General features: G+C 42.4%; 2 protein-coding genes across 4 annotated transcripts; both read right to left on the bottom strand.

The window, feature by feature from the left end:
- Positions 1-518: 518 nt before the first annotated feature.
- tmem209 (transmembrane protein 209) lies at positions 519-8825 on the bottom strand. 2 transcript variants are annotated; one of them, XM_038738628.1, is made up of 15 exons: positions 8723-8825; positions 8196-8356; positions 8019-8077; positions 7548-7679; positions 7212-7441; positions 6851-7055; positions 5134-5309; positions 4908-4979; positions 4181-4277; positions 3493-3618; positions 3258-3355; positions 2811-2925; positions 2550-2647; positions 1621-1694; positions 519-1399 (listed from the first exon to the last, which is right to left on the bottom strand). In XM_038738628.1, exons 2-15 carry the CDS (start codon positions 8333-8335, stop codon positions 1345-1347), a joined length of 1677 nt encoding a protein of 558 aa, XP_038594556.1. In that variant the 5' UTR covers positions 8336-8356; positions 8723-8825; the 3' UTR covers positions 519-1344. The 2 variants fall into 2 exon arrangements, with proteins under 2 accessions (XP_038594556.1, XP_038594557.1); XM_038738629.1 differs by lacking the exon at positions 8723-8825 and adding an exon at positions 8645-8665.
- Positions 8826-9615: 790 nt separating this feature from the next.
- prdm4 (PR domain containing 4) lies at positions 9616-15512 on the bottom strand. Of its 2 annotated transcripts, none has more exons than XM_038738626.1 (12): positions 15397-15512; positions 14991-15059; positions 14672-14787; positions 14285-14473; positions 13365-14129; positions 12994-13143; positions 12467-12585; positions 12297-12382; positions 12065-12192; positions 11446-11985; positions 10765-10933; positions 9616-10613 (listed from the first exon to the last, which is right to left on the bottom strand). In XM_038738626.1, the coding sequence occupies exons 3-12, from the start codon at positions 14784-14786 to the stop codon at positions 10241-10243; spliced, it is 2634 nt and encodes an 877-aa protein (XP_038594554.1). In that variant the 5' UTR covers position 14787; positions 14991-15059; positions 15397-15512; the 3' UTR covers positions 9616-10240. The 2 variants fall into 2 exon arrangements, with proteins under 2 accessions (XP_038594554.1, XP_038594555.1); XM_038738627.1 differs by having other exon boundaries at positions 13371-14129; positions 15397-15509.
- Positions 15513-15737: the final 225 nt, after the last annotated feature.

Genomic DNA, 15737 nt, shown 5'->3' with positions numbered 1-15737 from the left:
AGCTGGTCTAATCGGCAAAGCGACTACATTTCCCAGCAGGAAAAGCGACTCTGCGAAATTCATTATGGGAGATGACGTTTGTTATAAAAGAGGACGACACGAAACTACAAAACAAATGCGATTTACGCAACACCGTTTGTTCACAAGGCAATCACTTATAAACCTTTTTGCATGGTTTTCTAAAATTAGGCAGTAGTTTTTCATTTAACATGTGAAAATAAATAACTAGAGGATACACTCAATCACTTCTAATATTACATTATGATGCACATGCTCCTACATCAGTAACTTCCCAGCAAAACGGTTTGTCCTCAACCAATGTTGACAAGGCGGGCAGCCTCAAGTCATTCACCGGACGCTGCTGCACAAGATATGCGAATATGCAGTCATGTCATGATATGATGGGACCAGGAGTAAAGTCACATTGTAAAGAATGAACTACATTGCCATCAAGTGGATGCCTACAATAGTCAAAAAATAAAAGTTCTGTTGGGTGGAGGGAAATGAACAAGCTTCTCTTTTTTAATAACTCAATTTTATTCTCAACTCTCGTGACATTTATAAAATGGCATTATTGAAAACAAGCAAACATGTAGAAAGTCTGAAAAATAATGAATGACACAAGAAGTCAGAACAAGTGGCATTCAGGTCTATTTTGTAAAAGACACTATTCAGAAAAAAGACTTTGGTGATTCAAATGCTTTTCATTTGTTCTCCATCACATATCAAATGAATTAACACTGTACATAGTTATGTGTTGCACTGCAGCCAAGTACTATGGGAAGCTTCGCGACCACAGAATACTTCAATATTATGTGAACTGCTTCCGTTCTCACAAGTCAAATTTCTGTAGGTGACTTCAAGCATGTCACAGACATCCCTACTGCACCAGACATTCATTCAACTACAGAACAAAAAAACAGCACACCAGCTGCAAAAAATTACTAAAGCTGAAGAAACAAAAACTGTTTTTACATTCACGCTAAATGGGTCCGAGCCCTTTACCATCCACCAGAAAGATCTGAGGTATATTATTTACAAGGCTGCCATGCTGGTACATTCTGAAAATACAATATCAGAAAACCTAACTGTTAAAAAAATACAGCTCTGCAGTGTATCATAAGCACACTGTGGTGTAACATAAATGTGTTATTAAAATGACAATATGCTGCCAATTTGTACACCAAAATTGAGAAAATGTCAAAAAATAAGCATTTATTGTCTTTCAAAGTCAAGTGCTGCTTTTTCAATGTGCCCCTGGAAGGGCAGTCCTTAAACTGAGGTGGTATTCTAACCAGTGTAGCCACACAGCATTGTGGGGGAAAAACAATGCACTTAGACGCATCAGTCTTCAAATATCCACAAGATGTTCACACCAGATAGGCCAAGGTTTACTCTCCTGAAGAAAATATGAAGAGCAATTTAATTATCCTACAGAAGACAAGCAAAGTCAAATCAATCATTTTCAATCACAATGCAATCTGCACTTCAGTGGATGACCTTTTTTTGGTGAAAACGTTGCATTTCATTACACCCTGAAATGGCATATACTTATGTCAAAGATTATTTGAGCTAGCCAGCCTTTTATAGGGTTTTATAAGCAGAGGTAGAAATACTCACCCCAGCATCCCTGACTCCTTCGTCTTAATGACATAGAGGAACATGAGGATTGTGTGGAACAGGTTGTTCCTGCCCTGCAACAGAAATTGAGATGGGTTCATGTTATTGCAATCACAGTGTTACAGTAGAGGAAGAAACCCCGAACTGAATCAGATGTCTGTTCTGGTGCCCTGAGTCTGCTGGTTGTTCTCTGGGATATTCATTACATAAATGGGGATTACTGGTACTTGTGCCTAGATACAAAGCTCTCTATGCTTTGTCAGTGTATAACAAGGCCAAGTTCAGTGCACCTGCTAAAAAGGTAAGATTCTATTTTAAATTAATTCCTAGTAGAGAGGAAGAAAAAACACAAGTGAGGTGGGGTCCAGGCTTACAAGCAAACCACAAAATGGACAAAAATAAGTTCCAATTATTTCAGTGAAGGACAGAAAAACAGCAATCATTCAGTTTTATCTTTGGCCAAAAGTCATTAAATTCTGGCTGTGGATCTCAACTACAAGACCCTGTAAGAACACAACTATTAAAATGTTACAGAAATCTGAAAAACAGACTCAAATGTTTTCTGTTTTCTGTACAGACACACTGATTTAGAATATCATGTCTTACTGTTTTTGTGCTACCTGTTATTTTTATAACCCTTTTTATTTATTATTATGTGTTATATAAACATTTGGCAAGATTTATCCTTGAGGGAGTCAGTAAAGATGGTTTGATCTTTTCTTAGATTTACAGTACCACCCCAGGGAGACCTAGATATAGCACACCTTTGAGTGTACAAAATAAGAAAATTGTGAGACAGACTTCTCTTTGGATTTGATTTTAAGTCAGTGAGGGCAAAATAAGAGCACACGCTGTTTTTTTAAGAGCCTGAAAAATAGAGAAATGATTTTTTTGGAAAAGAACGAGTGAGAATACTGGTTGCTTTTCACCTTGGGTAGACTGTAGATATGTCCCTGGTAGATGAGCTGGTAGTGAGGTGGAGTGGTGCTGCTCTGGTGGATGCAGAAGACGTTCTCCTTGGTAACATCTGTGAGAGTTAATAGAGAAAGGGACATAAGAACTGAAACACCAGGAAGAAGTGTAACGAAGAATAAAGTAAGAATGAGAAGCATACAGAGGATATCCTGAGCCTTTTATCATTCTTCCTTCTTATACGGCCACCGTGTGTGTGTGTGTGCGAGAGCACTTACCAGGTTTGTCTGGGGTGTGGCTGAAGTGCTGCGAAGTGAAAGTCTTCCCGTCTGGGTACTTTGGGTGTGGGGGCAGACGAGAGTCCAAGTACGTACAAAACACATGCATGAGGATCTAGAGGACAGACAAGGTAATAAGTAGGACTTTTTACACTCAATCAGTGGCTTCCTGATGCAAAGCAAAAACACAATGCTACTGACAGTGTTTTAGTTTTGGTATTTTTATTAAAATATTTAGTGCAAATAACATTTATACACTTGTCCTGTTGCATGTATTTGAAAAGTGAAACAATTTGTCATACTAATTTTCCGCAGCCCCAACCTGAGGAGGCTGATTTCTTACTGAAATCGTTTGTCGGTGCCCTAACAAATTCCAGATCTGACTTGGACTTGAACCTGTTTGGTGACTGGTTGTATCACTAGCTTAGTGTGCATGTGTAGACTCACAGCACAGTCAGTGGGGAGGTCTGTGTCCCACTTCCTGTTCTTCAGATCACCGCCACCATTCCAGCGAAAGGAGCTCATGCAGCCGCTGTGGGCCAGCTCTGAATGGACAGAAAACATAACATACATGAAAAACACACACCTATAAGAAATTAAAAACATGTTTCGCTATAACTCACACTACCATTAAATTATCAGATGTCAGGCACACACGCACATACTGTGTTGTTGAACCTACCCTTCATGCGGTCCACTAGATACTCCTGGTTGGGAGTGATGTCCAGATACTGAACAATAGAGTTCATAGTGGGGATGGATGAGGCTTTCATCACTGCTGCTTGTTTCAAGCTGCTTATGCTGGCCTCTGGTGGAGGAAAAAAAAAAAAAAAAAAGAGAGATAACTATTAAGACTCCAATTGATAGAATACACTGAAATCACAGTAATGACTATAGTAATTTCCATATTTATATTATGAAATATATCTTCCTATTTGTTTTGTGTCTATGGGACTAATTGGGACAACATTTTTCCGAATTTGGTGCAGTATTGAGCGAGTGCGCTGCAGTCAGCAGCGAAACAGGGCTACAAAGCAATCTTTAAGGGCAATGGCGCCCTGTTAAAGTCTGTCCACTGAAGTGCTTGATTTTGCCTCACAGATTCAGATTGTTATTATAAGTGTCCATAATGACAACATTATGGAAAGTATCCCTACAGAGGTAGACCTTTTTGACAGAATAAGATCCCATATCACTCTCATCAAAGCTACTAGACTCCCTTCACAAAAATAGTAATTAGATTAAAAAAACAATAAAAAAAGGTCCAGGTGGAAAAATACCGTTACCCTTTAACAGACTGCTGCCGTGCTTTGCACTGTACTGGTCTGGCATATTAAATGAAATTTCTGAGAATGATTCATGTTCTTTACCTCCTATCTGGAGCTCAGGGCAGCCCATCCTCCTGAGCTGGCTGTTGACCGAGTCCATTTCCTTGACCAGGGGTACCAGGATGGTGTCACTGATCCACTGCAAAAGACACAAATATATTAATTTCCTCCTGGTTTTTCTTACTCTGATTTCAGATGGAAGTTTTGTGACAAAAAAACATAAAAACTTTCGATAAACAAAGTTTCTTAAGTTTGTAGTTGTGTACTGTAAAACTTAAATTAATAGCCGAGTCCCAAATAGTAGGGGTGGGAACCAAGATACGATATTATCACGATATTTATGTTGCGATTCAATTTTATTGCGATTTTAAATATATTGAGATATATTGCAATTTATTACCTTTTCCCAACTTCCAATTAGGTCCCTAAAGTCAAACTTTGTCAACATCTGTTTATCTAAAAAGATACATCGCTCTCTGTCTGCTAACTTCTCTCCTCCTGCACAATGTTGTTGTTTTCGTGAGGCTGCTGCCTTCAAAATAAAAGCCATAAGCAGTCTGTCGGCGCCAGATCAAATGAATGACGTGTATTATTCTGTTTGAAATAAATAATCTGTTTCATAGTAGTTTCAGTTTTGTGCAAAAAGAATTAAAGGACTGTCCCATATGGATGCCTGTCCCAAATACAGGCAGGGTCAATTCAGTGATGTTAGCTCATTAAAGCCCGGGCTATTATTCAAAGTTTTAGGTATATAAGTTTCAACACTCACATTTCTAAGCTTGGCTGTCCAGCTATCAATGCGGTCCACCACAGGACGACTGGTTGTGATTCTGGCCCACACCTACATAACAGCAAAGTAAAAAGGTATCATTTCACGGCAAACATACATTCTACTCTGATACATACAGACTCAGAAGGCACCACCTCATTTTGAAAAACAATATTATTTTTTCTTTTAGGACACGACAACAAACCATGCGATGCTATTCACAGACCTCCTCTGCAGCCTGTTTTGAGCCCAGATCCGTCTCATCCTTGTTGGCAGACGGGGCCTGAGAGCGACAGGCCGGCTGGTACAGGAACTTCCTCAGGCTCTGGGCATAATCTCCCACTGAGCGGTTGTAGTTCCAAAATGTTGGGCTGTGGTTCGGAGACACAGCCTCTGGACTCCCTTTAGAAAGCATAAGTTCATCATGATATGTAAAGGGTTCCATTCTATGATCATGTACAGGGATTGGACAATGAAACTGAAACACCTGGTTTTAGACCACAATAATTTATTAGTATGGTGTAGGGCCTCCTTTTGCGGCCAATACAGCGTCAATTCGTCTTGGGAATGACATATACAAGTCCTGCACAGTGGTCAGAGGGATTTTAAGCCATTCTTCTTGAAGGATAGTGGCCAGGTCACGACGTGATGCTGGTGGAGGAAAATGTTTCCTGACTCGCTCCTCCAAAACACCCCAAAGTGGCTCAATAATATTTAGATCTGGTGACTGTGCAGGCCATGGGAGATGTTCAACTTCACTTTCATATTCATCAAACCAATCTTTCACCAGTCTTGCTGTGTGTATTGGTGCATTGTCATCCTGATACACGGCACCTCCTTCAGGATACAATGTTTGAACCATTGGATGCACATGGTCCTCCAGAATGGTTCAGTAGTCCTTGGCAGTGACGCGCCCATCTAGCACAAGTATGGGGCCAAGGGAATGCCATGATATGGCAGCCCAAACCATCACTGATCCACCCCCATGCTTCACTCTGGGCATGCAACAGTCTGGGTGGTACGCTTCTTTGGGGCTTCTCCACACCGTAACTCTCCCGGATGTGGGGAAAACAGTAAAGGCGGACTCATCAGAGAACAATACATGTTTCACATTGTCCACATCCCAAGATTTGCGCTCCTTGCACCATTGAAACCGACGTTTGGCATTGGCACGAGTGACCAAAGGTTTGGCTATAGCAGCCCGGCCGTGTATATTGACCCTGTGGAGCTCCCGACGAACAGTTTTGGTGGAAACAGGAGAGTTGAGGTGCACATTTAATTCTGCCGTGATTTGGGCAGCCGTGGTTTTATGTTTTTTGGATACAATCCGGGTTAGCACCCGAACATCCCTTTCAGACAGCTTCCTCTTGCGTCCACAGTTAATCCTGTTGGATGTGGTTCGTCCTTCTTGGTGGTATGCTGACATTACCCTGGATACCGTGGCTCTTGATACATCACAAAGACTTGCTGTCTTGGTCACAGATGCGCCAGCAAGACGTGCACCAACAATTTGTCCTCTTTTGAACTCTGGTATGTCACCCATAATGTTGTGTGCATTGCAATATTTTGAGCAAAACTGTGCTCTTACCCTGCTAATTGGACCTTCACAGTCTGCTCTTATTGGTTCAATGTGCAATTAATGAAGATTGGCCACCAGGCTGGTCCAATTTAGCCATGAAACCTCCCACACTAAAATGAGAGGCGTCTCAGTTTCATTGTCCAACCCCTGTATATCTATATGAATGTTTTTCCACATTAACTCAGTTTGACATAAAAATGACTAAATCCTCTAAAGGATTGATTGGCAAAAGCTTCCAAAAACAAACTAATGGTCTACATCTACTTGTTCCAAACATACCAGTGAATATACCTGGGTCAATAATAATAATGTCCTCCTCTGATTATACTAGCAATGGAGTTCCTTCAACAGTGGCATACTGTACCGAGCTGGCTGCGGTGACTCCTCTCCTCCTCTGTGCGGAGGAACCTCTCCAGGCTTTTCAGATCTTCCATGTAGTCCTCCTTGCTTCCAGGGGAGTTAAACACTGAGGGTGATGTGCGATATCGAGCTCTCAAGCTGGAGCCTTCTGCGGGTCCAATGCTGCTGGGGTAGGGAGAGGAGCCAGGGGAGGGGCTGTAGTTCAACACCTCAGAAAGGAAGAACACAATGAACTCAGTGGAAAGACATGAACATGTATGACACCAATTTGGAGGAAATCCATCCTTTATATTAATCCACCACACATCTCTAGGCTTACTGTACATTTTTCTACCACCTAGATAACAGTAATGTGATGGACGTACTTTTCCAAAAGCCACTGAGGGGGAAAAGGGCCCCCCCGCACTGCTTGGGGTGGATGGGTTGCTGAGAGGAGGGCTATACCCGGGTACACAGCTGGGGGAGAACTTGGGGCTAGTGGTGGCCGGCCGTGAGGGGCTGAAACTGAGCACACTTTGGCCCTGCAGCGGAGATGACTGGGCTGGAGCTGGGGTCTCCTTTTTTTCTGGCTTTTGGGGCGGAGAGGCCTGAATACCTGCAGGGGGGCAGACAATAACTAGCATACATACTGAACTGAAGACCTAAATGTGTTAACAGAGAAGTAATATTGATTGAACAAAATAGAAATTCTTCTTCCTCACTTGTGTTTGTCAGACCGAGGAGGTGATGCTGCCTAGGAGATACAGCAATGGTGGAGGGAGCCATTGTGTATTTGAAATATTTCCAGAAGTCAAAAAGAGCATTGAGGCTAAATAGAGAGGCTAGCACCAGTTCTTTAAACAAGAGAAACAGAAACAAGAGAAAGAAACACTTAGCTTACTTGGTCTTCCCGTAAGAAGCGTATAAATGAACAGGTGTCTGTTAGTGTAAAATAAAGTGTCAGACTTTCATTTGTGATATTTCGTTCAATTCTGCAGTTTAATTTAAGATTAATCTGAAAACCATTTTAAGAGTAACTGTATTAGTATGTTCTCTTCAGTTCCCCTTAACTTGATTGACTGAAAATACCACTCAGGCACTGAATGTAACATTGAACATCGCTACTGTTATTTTAAGACGTTTTAACACCAGCAGACATCTTTGAAACAAATGAAAGAGCAGCGGGACCTCACCGATATACCAGATGGGCCAGTAGGTGATGTTGTAGTATCGACTCAGCAGTTTCCCTGACCTAATATAAAAGCAAAAAGGACAAACGTCATTAGACTGTACACTGGAGGATAGATGGGAGGTGGAGGCACAGGAAATCAGTGCTACATTACAGCGAGAGAGACCATTTCTGAACTTACATTTCAGTGTAAATCATGCCAGCTAGAGACACGTTGAGCACGGCCCAGGCCAGGACCACCTGACGAGCCTGTTCCTCCCGCCTCATCCTCAGCGCCCTGTCTATCATACTGGGCATCCCCTCCTTCGGTGGGGTCAACATGACTTTATCAGACTGTTCAGGCTGAAAGAAACAAATATGTGAGACAAAACGAGCATGCAGTGTGCAAAATACATTCAAGGAATCAAAGCATTGTAAAAGTTCATGCTAACACGTAAAGTAAGTTACATAACGTCACTATCCTTTTTAGCTGGACATCAAATAAGACTGTGAGACATGATAAGTGTGCATGCTTTAGTAAAGCTGTTAGCCGACCGGCTAACGTTAGCTAAACGGTTAGCTGAAGTTATCTAGCTAACACATAAACCGTGCAGAATTAGGAGGGAACGCATTGTTTCAGTGTAAATTTACTTTCATTATGTACAACCGATAATTCAGCATTTTATATCAAAAGTGAAACAACACGCAGGAAATATAGATAATTCATACCACGCTAAAGTGAATGACAACCGCGGCGCTGCATATTTCGTATTTTAACCGGAAGCTACACGGTGTACTTCCGGTTGCCGTAAAAGCAAAGCTGCTAAGTCTAATTTTAATTTTAAAAAATAATAAAAGAATAAAAATAAAAAAGGAAATTGAGCAACCGAGAAGAAATCTAACGGACATTGCTTTTTTGCGAATATTTCCATAACAATATCAACAGTTATACAATTGGTCATGTATGCATAAAAACTTTCCCGAATTTTTCTGCAGTATTAAAAAAACTCATCGTTTTTCATTCATTTATGGAGCCCTTTTGAAAACCATGTTACAAATTGCTTTCACGACAGTAAAGACAATAAAACACATATAAAACAGATAACAAGATACAAAAAAAGCAAGAAGAAACTTAAGAAATTAAAATACAGTTAAAAGATAAATAAATAAAATCACCTAAAATCAGAAAAGGCTCTCCTATAAAAGTATGGACTTAAAAGAGTTCACTGACTTAGCCGACCTGAGTTCCTTGGGCAGGCTTTAGTTTTCACGCAAGAATATGGAACAGACCAATGACCTCTGCCGGAGAATCTCAGGAGTTGTGAGACCACATGATTTAATATTTATCAGTCTCTTTGATCATAGTCATCATAATGGGATAATCATCACAAATTCCATAGATGATGCGATATCCACACGGCCAGGTGGGGACACTGTCTCTATTTTATCCACATGGTTGTCTACTGGGTGGTCCTTATTTGTTGAATGAACAGCAGATGGGTCTTGCAGTCCATTGATCATCATGGTTAAAAAAAAACAATTTAGACACAAGAAAACAACATAATCAGTGAAGTAGTAATTCATGATTTCCACTATATCAAGTAAATAAGTCAACATAAAACAACCATAAATGTTCATTTATTTTAACATTATGCAACAGCTAGGATGGAGCTAAAACATTTTAACATTAAGTCACATTAGTTATTCCTAGATTCCTGCTTTCAAAAGGCGCACTTCCATTCACACAAAATCCTGCTTTTAATAAATAAAGAATAAAAGCACAGGTCTTTTAGCAATTACACATTTTCAGGACTAAAATGCAAGAATATGGAATTAAACAATTTAAATGACATCATTGTGCAACTACAAATGAATATTGCCCCATGTTAGTTAGTCAAAGAAATAAAAAAAAAGATTATAGAATAACAATGAATGAAAGATAGCTTATATGAATCCCATCAACCAAGATTACAGGGGCCTGAGTTAAATGAAAAAAGAAAGCAGCTTATACAGTCAGATCTTTATCAGTTGACTTATAATACGACAACGATTATTTTAGCAGCACTGACATTCTTGTGTGAGACTAAACATTATTTTTATATATATAATATATATATATATATATAAAAAAAAGACGCTGCAGTTGAAATATGACAAAGTAACTGATGTTTGGCAAAAAAAATAGAGGTAAACGTCAGTATTGTAGAAAAGTCAATAAATAAACAAGACATCTCAAGAGGCACAGTGTCAATGAGGGGGTGACAGGGACTTTTCAGAGTTATATCCTCCAACATCTAAACCACAGTCTTCATTGCTGGCTGAGTCAACAAGTCTTTCTCCTCCTCCTCCTCCTCCTCTTCCCCTACCATCATCCTCCCCTTCTTCTTCCTCCTCCTCCTCCTCCTCTTCGTCCACATCCCGCTCCTTACGGGACACTCTTTCCGTCTTGGGCCCTTTGCATATCTTGAGGTGACGGGTGAGGTGGTATTTGGTGAGGAAAGCTTTGTTGCATTTCTCGCAGACAAAGTCTCTTCGGCCCTCGTGAGAGTTCATGTGCTTCTTCAGGTGGTTGGTCTTGAGGAAATGTTTGTTGCACTTTGGGCACTGAATCCGGCGCTCGCTGTGGCGGAAAAGGGAGAAAATATATATATATATATAACCTTTATTTAATCAGGTAATTGTGGTTGATCTCTTCTGCAAAACAAACCATTCCATTAGCATATAATACACAGCTACAGCTTTGTCTAAAATACAATAAGTAAATTACATACTGTGTGTGAGAGAACATGTGTTGTTTCAGGTCATGTTTCCTGATGAATGCCCGGTCACAGAGGTCACACTTGAGCTTCTCTGCACCGGTGTGGATGAGCATATGTGAAGCCACATGGGACTTCTGGGTAAACAACTTCCCGCAAACAGTGCATCTGTAGTTCTTCTGACCTGTTAATGGAAAAAAAATAAAAAATACAGAAAAAAGTTCCAGAAACTAAAAATTGTTTAAAGAAAAAGTTTGACATTTTGTGAAATACACTTATTTGTTCTCTTGCCGAAAGTTACATGAGACGACTGATACCACTCCCATATCGGTTCATTCAATGTGAAGTTACAGCCAGCACGTAGGTAGCTTTGCTTAGCACAAAGACTGGAAACATGGGGAAACGGCTAGCCAGGCTCTGTCCATTTTGGTAAAAACATCCACCTGGAGACTGTAGCTTCATATTTAGTGGACCGATATGAGAGCAGTACAGACCTTCTCATTTAAACTCTCCGCCAGGAAGTGAATCAACATTTTTAAAAACTGTTTAACTTATTCCTTTAAGATGTTTGGTTGCTGTGAAATTGCACTTTTCTTTGGAAATGCATTCACTTTGTTGCCATGTGTCAGATATATAAAGGGTTAGCATGACAGCTGAAAAGACAGATGTTGACACTTCAATGATCCCTGTACACACCTGTGTGAATCTTGAGGTGCATCCTGAGGTTGCTGGGATCGCTGAAGGCCTTACTGCAGTATTCACACTTGTGAGGTTTCATCCCCACGTGCCCCATGAAGTGCACGTTGAGCTTGGTGGATGTGATAAAAGCGCGGGAACACATGCTGCACTTGAATTTCTTCTCCCGCACATGGCCCTGACCTTTAGCTCTGGACGTAGCACTATTAGAGTTTCTATTATTGCAGTCCCTGCTGCTGCTGCTGCTGTTGTTATCACCGTTTGTTTGTCCCGCAGCGTGGGCGTGGCAGGGCCATGGGGAAGAGGAGGAGCTAGAGGTCCCATTGGTCAGTTTCTCTTCCTGGTGAGTGTGTTGCTGTTGTGGTGCCTGTTGCTCTTGTTGCTGCTGCTGTGATTGCTGTTGTTGAGAGTGGTCTTGCTGGGATGGGCTGTGGCTGTGTGGAGGTTGGTTATGGCTGTTAAGATGAGACTTGAGCTCAGAGAAGGAGGAGCACTCTTTACCACACTGGCAGATCTGACCCTCAGGCACCTGGGGAACACCTGTGGAGACATTATTAAAAAAATATATATTTATATAATTCTCTCTCTCTCTCTCTCTCTCACTGAGCTGTCACCTCACCCATCAGCCTGCAGTAGTCCCTGCTGTAGTAGAAGAGCAGCTCCTGGTCCAGGTGGATTTCTGTGGTTGTACAGAAGAATAGTTTACCATTGGCAGTGTACGCCACCAGGTTCTGCTCTTCACGGGTCCTAAACAGACACACAGAAAATAAGAATTGTTTATGAACACATTAGCTAGGCTGAACCAACATGGCAAACACCTTAGAAGTGAACGTTTTATACCAGCATCATACCTTGCTTTGCGGACAAACATCATCCAGTTGCACTCGTTCTCATCTGTTGTCACGATGTAGAATTCCAGCACATTGTTGTGATACATCTAAAATAGAGAAATGGGTTCATCCACTTCATGGTTTTGCATTGACTGCTACAATCAAGTTCAAACCAAAACCACTGCACTCACCTTCCATATTTGTGGCGTGTCCTTTTCTGGCCAATCAGAGAGATCCACGTTGCTACAGTGCTGGCCGACCATTGGTCCAAAACAGGTCCTTGGAGGAATAATGTCACGTGCAAAAACTCCTAACAGGGGCATAAGCACATTTAGTCAGTAATCTAACTGATGATTTACGAAACGTTTTTTTCGTCTACCCATGCGTGGTATGTGCTACCTGTTTAAATTGTATTAATTTTAATTTAATTAATTTTTTTTTTTTTTACATGAGGCATCTTAATAAAGCCGCTGTGGCTTTGTTATGGCTCATGTTTGTGTCCATAAAATCTTGTGTGATCCTTAAAATGTCTCTTACACAGGTACACAAATAACACATGAATGAAACTACCAGATAAAACAATTTGCACAATGTGGAGGTGTCTTTTGGTTCTACATTAAGGGCAAGAATAAATGCATCTGACCACAGAACAGTGCATCAGGTCTGTGCTTTTCTAACACCCACAGATCACCCTGTTCAAGGTGGCTTATTCTCTTACCAAGCGGTTCGTCGGCCACTGAGATGCGCAGGCACAGTGGACGCGGCAGAGAGAGGCGAGCCCGGCTTTGAATGGGCGTGTCAGAGATGAAGGTGACCGGGCCGTGCTCGGGGCAGTTTGAGGTATATAAGCGCTCACACAGTGTGCACCCTGGAAAACAAAAACAGCACAAAAGCTGGTACAGGTCACTTCTACTTATTGACAAATTGTTATTTAAAATCATATTTTTACAGAATAATTGTATTTTCCAAAGCTTTATGGATGTATATGATTTCCAATGCTTTTGTCAGATTTCAAAAAATAAAACATGATTTTCAAATCCATGGATATATCCAGTTGTTTAACGTCTGAGGAAACTGTTACAAACGCACACTCACAGATGGTGTAGGCAGTGACCATGTTCTCCTTGTTGGAGGAAGAATCCTCTAGCTGCAGGTTGGAGTTGACCAGCACCAGGTTGTTTTCTGGCCCCAGCGACACTTCTGCAGTGATGGGGGACACATTTACTGCCTCCAGCCCCATCCCAGAGTGTCCATGGAGCGACACCGGCTCCAACTGGCCCTGGGCGGCCATGGAGCCAGCGAGCACCACACTGACAACGCCCGAGTTCATCTCCCCATTTGCGTGGAGCTGCTCCCCGAGTCCTCCTGCTCCTCCTCCCCCAGCGTTCCCCACTCTGCCTCCCATATGATCTGACTCCATCACCACAGGTAGTTCGAGCACAGGGGGCCCGTGAAGGGGCATTACCCCACTCGATGAGTCCACCCCGGCCAGGCCCTCATGCGGCTGAGGCTGCCTTCCAAGCTGTTGTTGGGTGTCAGAAACCACACCGACTCCGTCCATGGTGGCCAGCTCCTCTCCCATCCGGTCAGGGGACATGGGGCTGCTGACTCGTGACTCCATGGCCAACCCTGTAGAGTCCAGCTCATGAGCACCAGTCTGGTGGAGGTCTCCCTGGCCACTGACCTGTCTGGAGTCCATGGGCACCAGGCCCTGCTCCAATGGGCCTCCAGGGCCACTGTACGGATCCAGGCCAGAGGGATTGTTGCTGGCCACAGAGAGGGTCCCGTCCATGTTAAGGCTGCTGGGATGAATGTATTGAGGTGGTGGACGGTCTGCCAGATAGGACAGGATACCTAAAGCAGGGAAATAAGAGGAAACTTAATTTTAGTTTACCTTTCAAATAACAGCATCTGGGATAGATCCCGATTAAATAAGCTTCCACACTTCAATCTGACCGACTGCTTTGAGAACTTCTACACAAATTAGTTAAATGCAAACAGTACTCCACCTGGCAATATGTGTCGGAAGTAGCTGCTCTCCAGGTGGGGGTATGGAGGTGGCGGCAAGGAGTAGTTCCTCTCCGGCAGGCCGCACATCACTCCTCTGTCGCTGAGCGGACCCATGGGGAGCATCAGCGAGAGAGCAGAAGGAAGGGAGCCTAGAGAAGGACCCAGGCTGGGGATGGCCACTGGCATGCCTGAACCATAATAAAGAGTCAAGAGCACATAATAAACCAAGATTCAGCAAAGAGAGAAGGAAGCTCGAGACTGCCGCTCAGAATTAAAGGTGGCACAGACCCATATAACAACTGGAATGTGGGCAAATCTAAACATGATGGGATAGCTTGAGAAGACCAGCTCGAGCAAACAGGCCTGCCTGGTAGTGTCTTTCCTACCTGGGGTGGGAATGGGGTTGTGTGTGGGGGAGGTGGGCAGACCCAGGTGGCTGGCACTCACAGAGGGCACACTGAGCTGGTCCATGCCCACAGGACTCAGGTTCATGTCATTCATCCTGCAGAAACAACATCAGATTTAAACTGGGACTGAGCAATGAGCCAGCAAGACAAATAACATAAACCAAATAATCATTAGCTGATTGGGGGGGGGTGGCTGCCTAGACACAGTCAGCAATATTAAGACATGGATTTAGGCCCTTCTATGATTGTCAGCATGTTAAGACACACAGCGTATACAGTGTGAGCTATGTTAGCTTACCTGGACTCAACAACTGCTGTCCATCAGTAACCGTGTCCTGTGCTAGTGGGGGCTTTTATACTTCTCTCCCTGTGGAATAAAAGACCTGGTTTGAAAACAACATATAGCATAAGCATGGCACAACATCACAACTGTCATACAACTCTAAATTAAACAGCTAAAACAACAGTTCACATGTAATTTAAAATGACTTGCTTGCAACTACTTAGTTTGCGAAACCTGAACCAGTTTTGTCACACTGCTAACGTTAGCCTTGCTAACTTACAGCTACATAAACGCTAAAAACAGAGACTTATCAGGTGTTTCACTAGCTCAAAGTACAGATGTACGCCGTCACGGTCGCGTTGCTTCGTATCAAAAATACTGATTATCTGAAAAGGAAGATGAGTTATGAACAACAACATACCAACACAATGCCTCCCTGAACGGGGCCATGACAGCATATTGCCCCTAGTGCGCATGCGTAGGTTTGGAGGCATATTTGGCTGATCACAGGTCAGTTTTCTGCCCTGGACGCTCCAGATTCCCCCCAAAACGGCGGCGGCTCTTCCATACAATGGGACAGCAAGACAGAGGGCCAAATAAAAAATATTAATGTTACTGTCTTTTTAATAATTTTATCTTGTGCTGTTTTGTAACGTTTTACCCCCACTTTCCCCGAGAAGGAAGATGATTTGAGCATAATGGTGAATTTATTATCTTAGGGAACCAACTTCAGCCACATGAGATCCACTTCTGTCCCCCATA

Source organism: Micropterus salmoides, unplaced genomic scaffold (genome assembly GCF_014851395.1).
Source record: "Micropterus salmoides isolate LMB-PRFRI ecotype aquatic unplaced genomic scaffold, ASM1485139v1 Ms_hic_scaffold_23, whole genome shotgun sequence".
In the NCBI taxonomy this organism is placed as follows: domain Eukaryota; kingdom Metazoa; phylum Chordata; class Actinopteri; order Centrarchiformes; family Centrarchidae; genus Micropterus; species Micropterus salmoides.
This window is presented reverse-complemented; position numbering and strand designations above follow the sequence as displayed.

What these genes read in the sequence shown, in the direction of transcription:
- prdm4 (XM_038738626.1), bottom strand. Translation starts at nt 14,786, where the DNA reads ATGAATGACATGAACCTGAGTCCTGTGGGCATGGACCAGCTCAGTGTG. An exon ending in TGCCTACACCATCTGTGAGT is followed by an intron (nt 13,144 to 13,364) that starts GTGCGTTTGTAA and finishes TTTGTTTTCCAG; the next exon opens with GGTGCACACTGTGTGAGCGC. An exon ending in GGACTACTGCAGGCTGATGG is followed by an intron (nt 11,986 to 12,064) that starts GTGAGGTGACAG and finishes ATGTCTCCACAG; the next exon opens with GTGTTCCCCAGGTGCCTGAG.
- tmem209 (XM_038738629.1), bottom strand. An exon ending in CCCTGAGCTCCAGATAGGAG is followed by an intron (nt 3,619 to 4,180) that starts GTAAAGAACATG and finishes TTCCTCCACCAG; the next exon opens with AGGCCAGCATAAGCAGCTTG. An exon ending in ACCTCCCCACTGACTGTGCT is followed by an intron (nt 2,926 to 3,257) that starts GTGAGTCTACAC and finishes TCTGTCCTCTAG; the next exon opens with ATCCTCATGCATGTGTTTTG.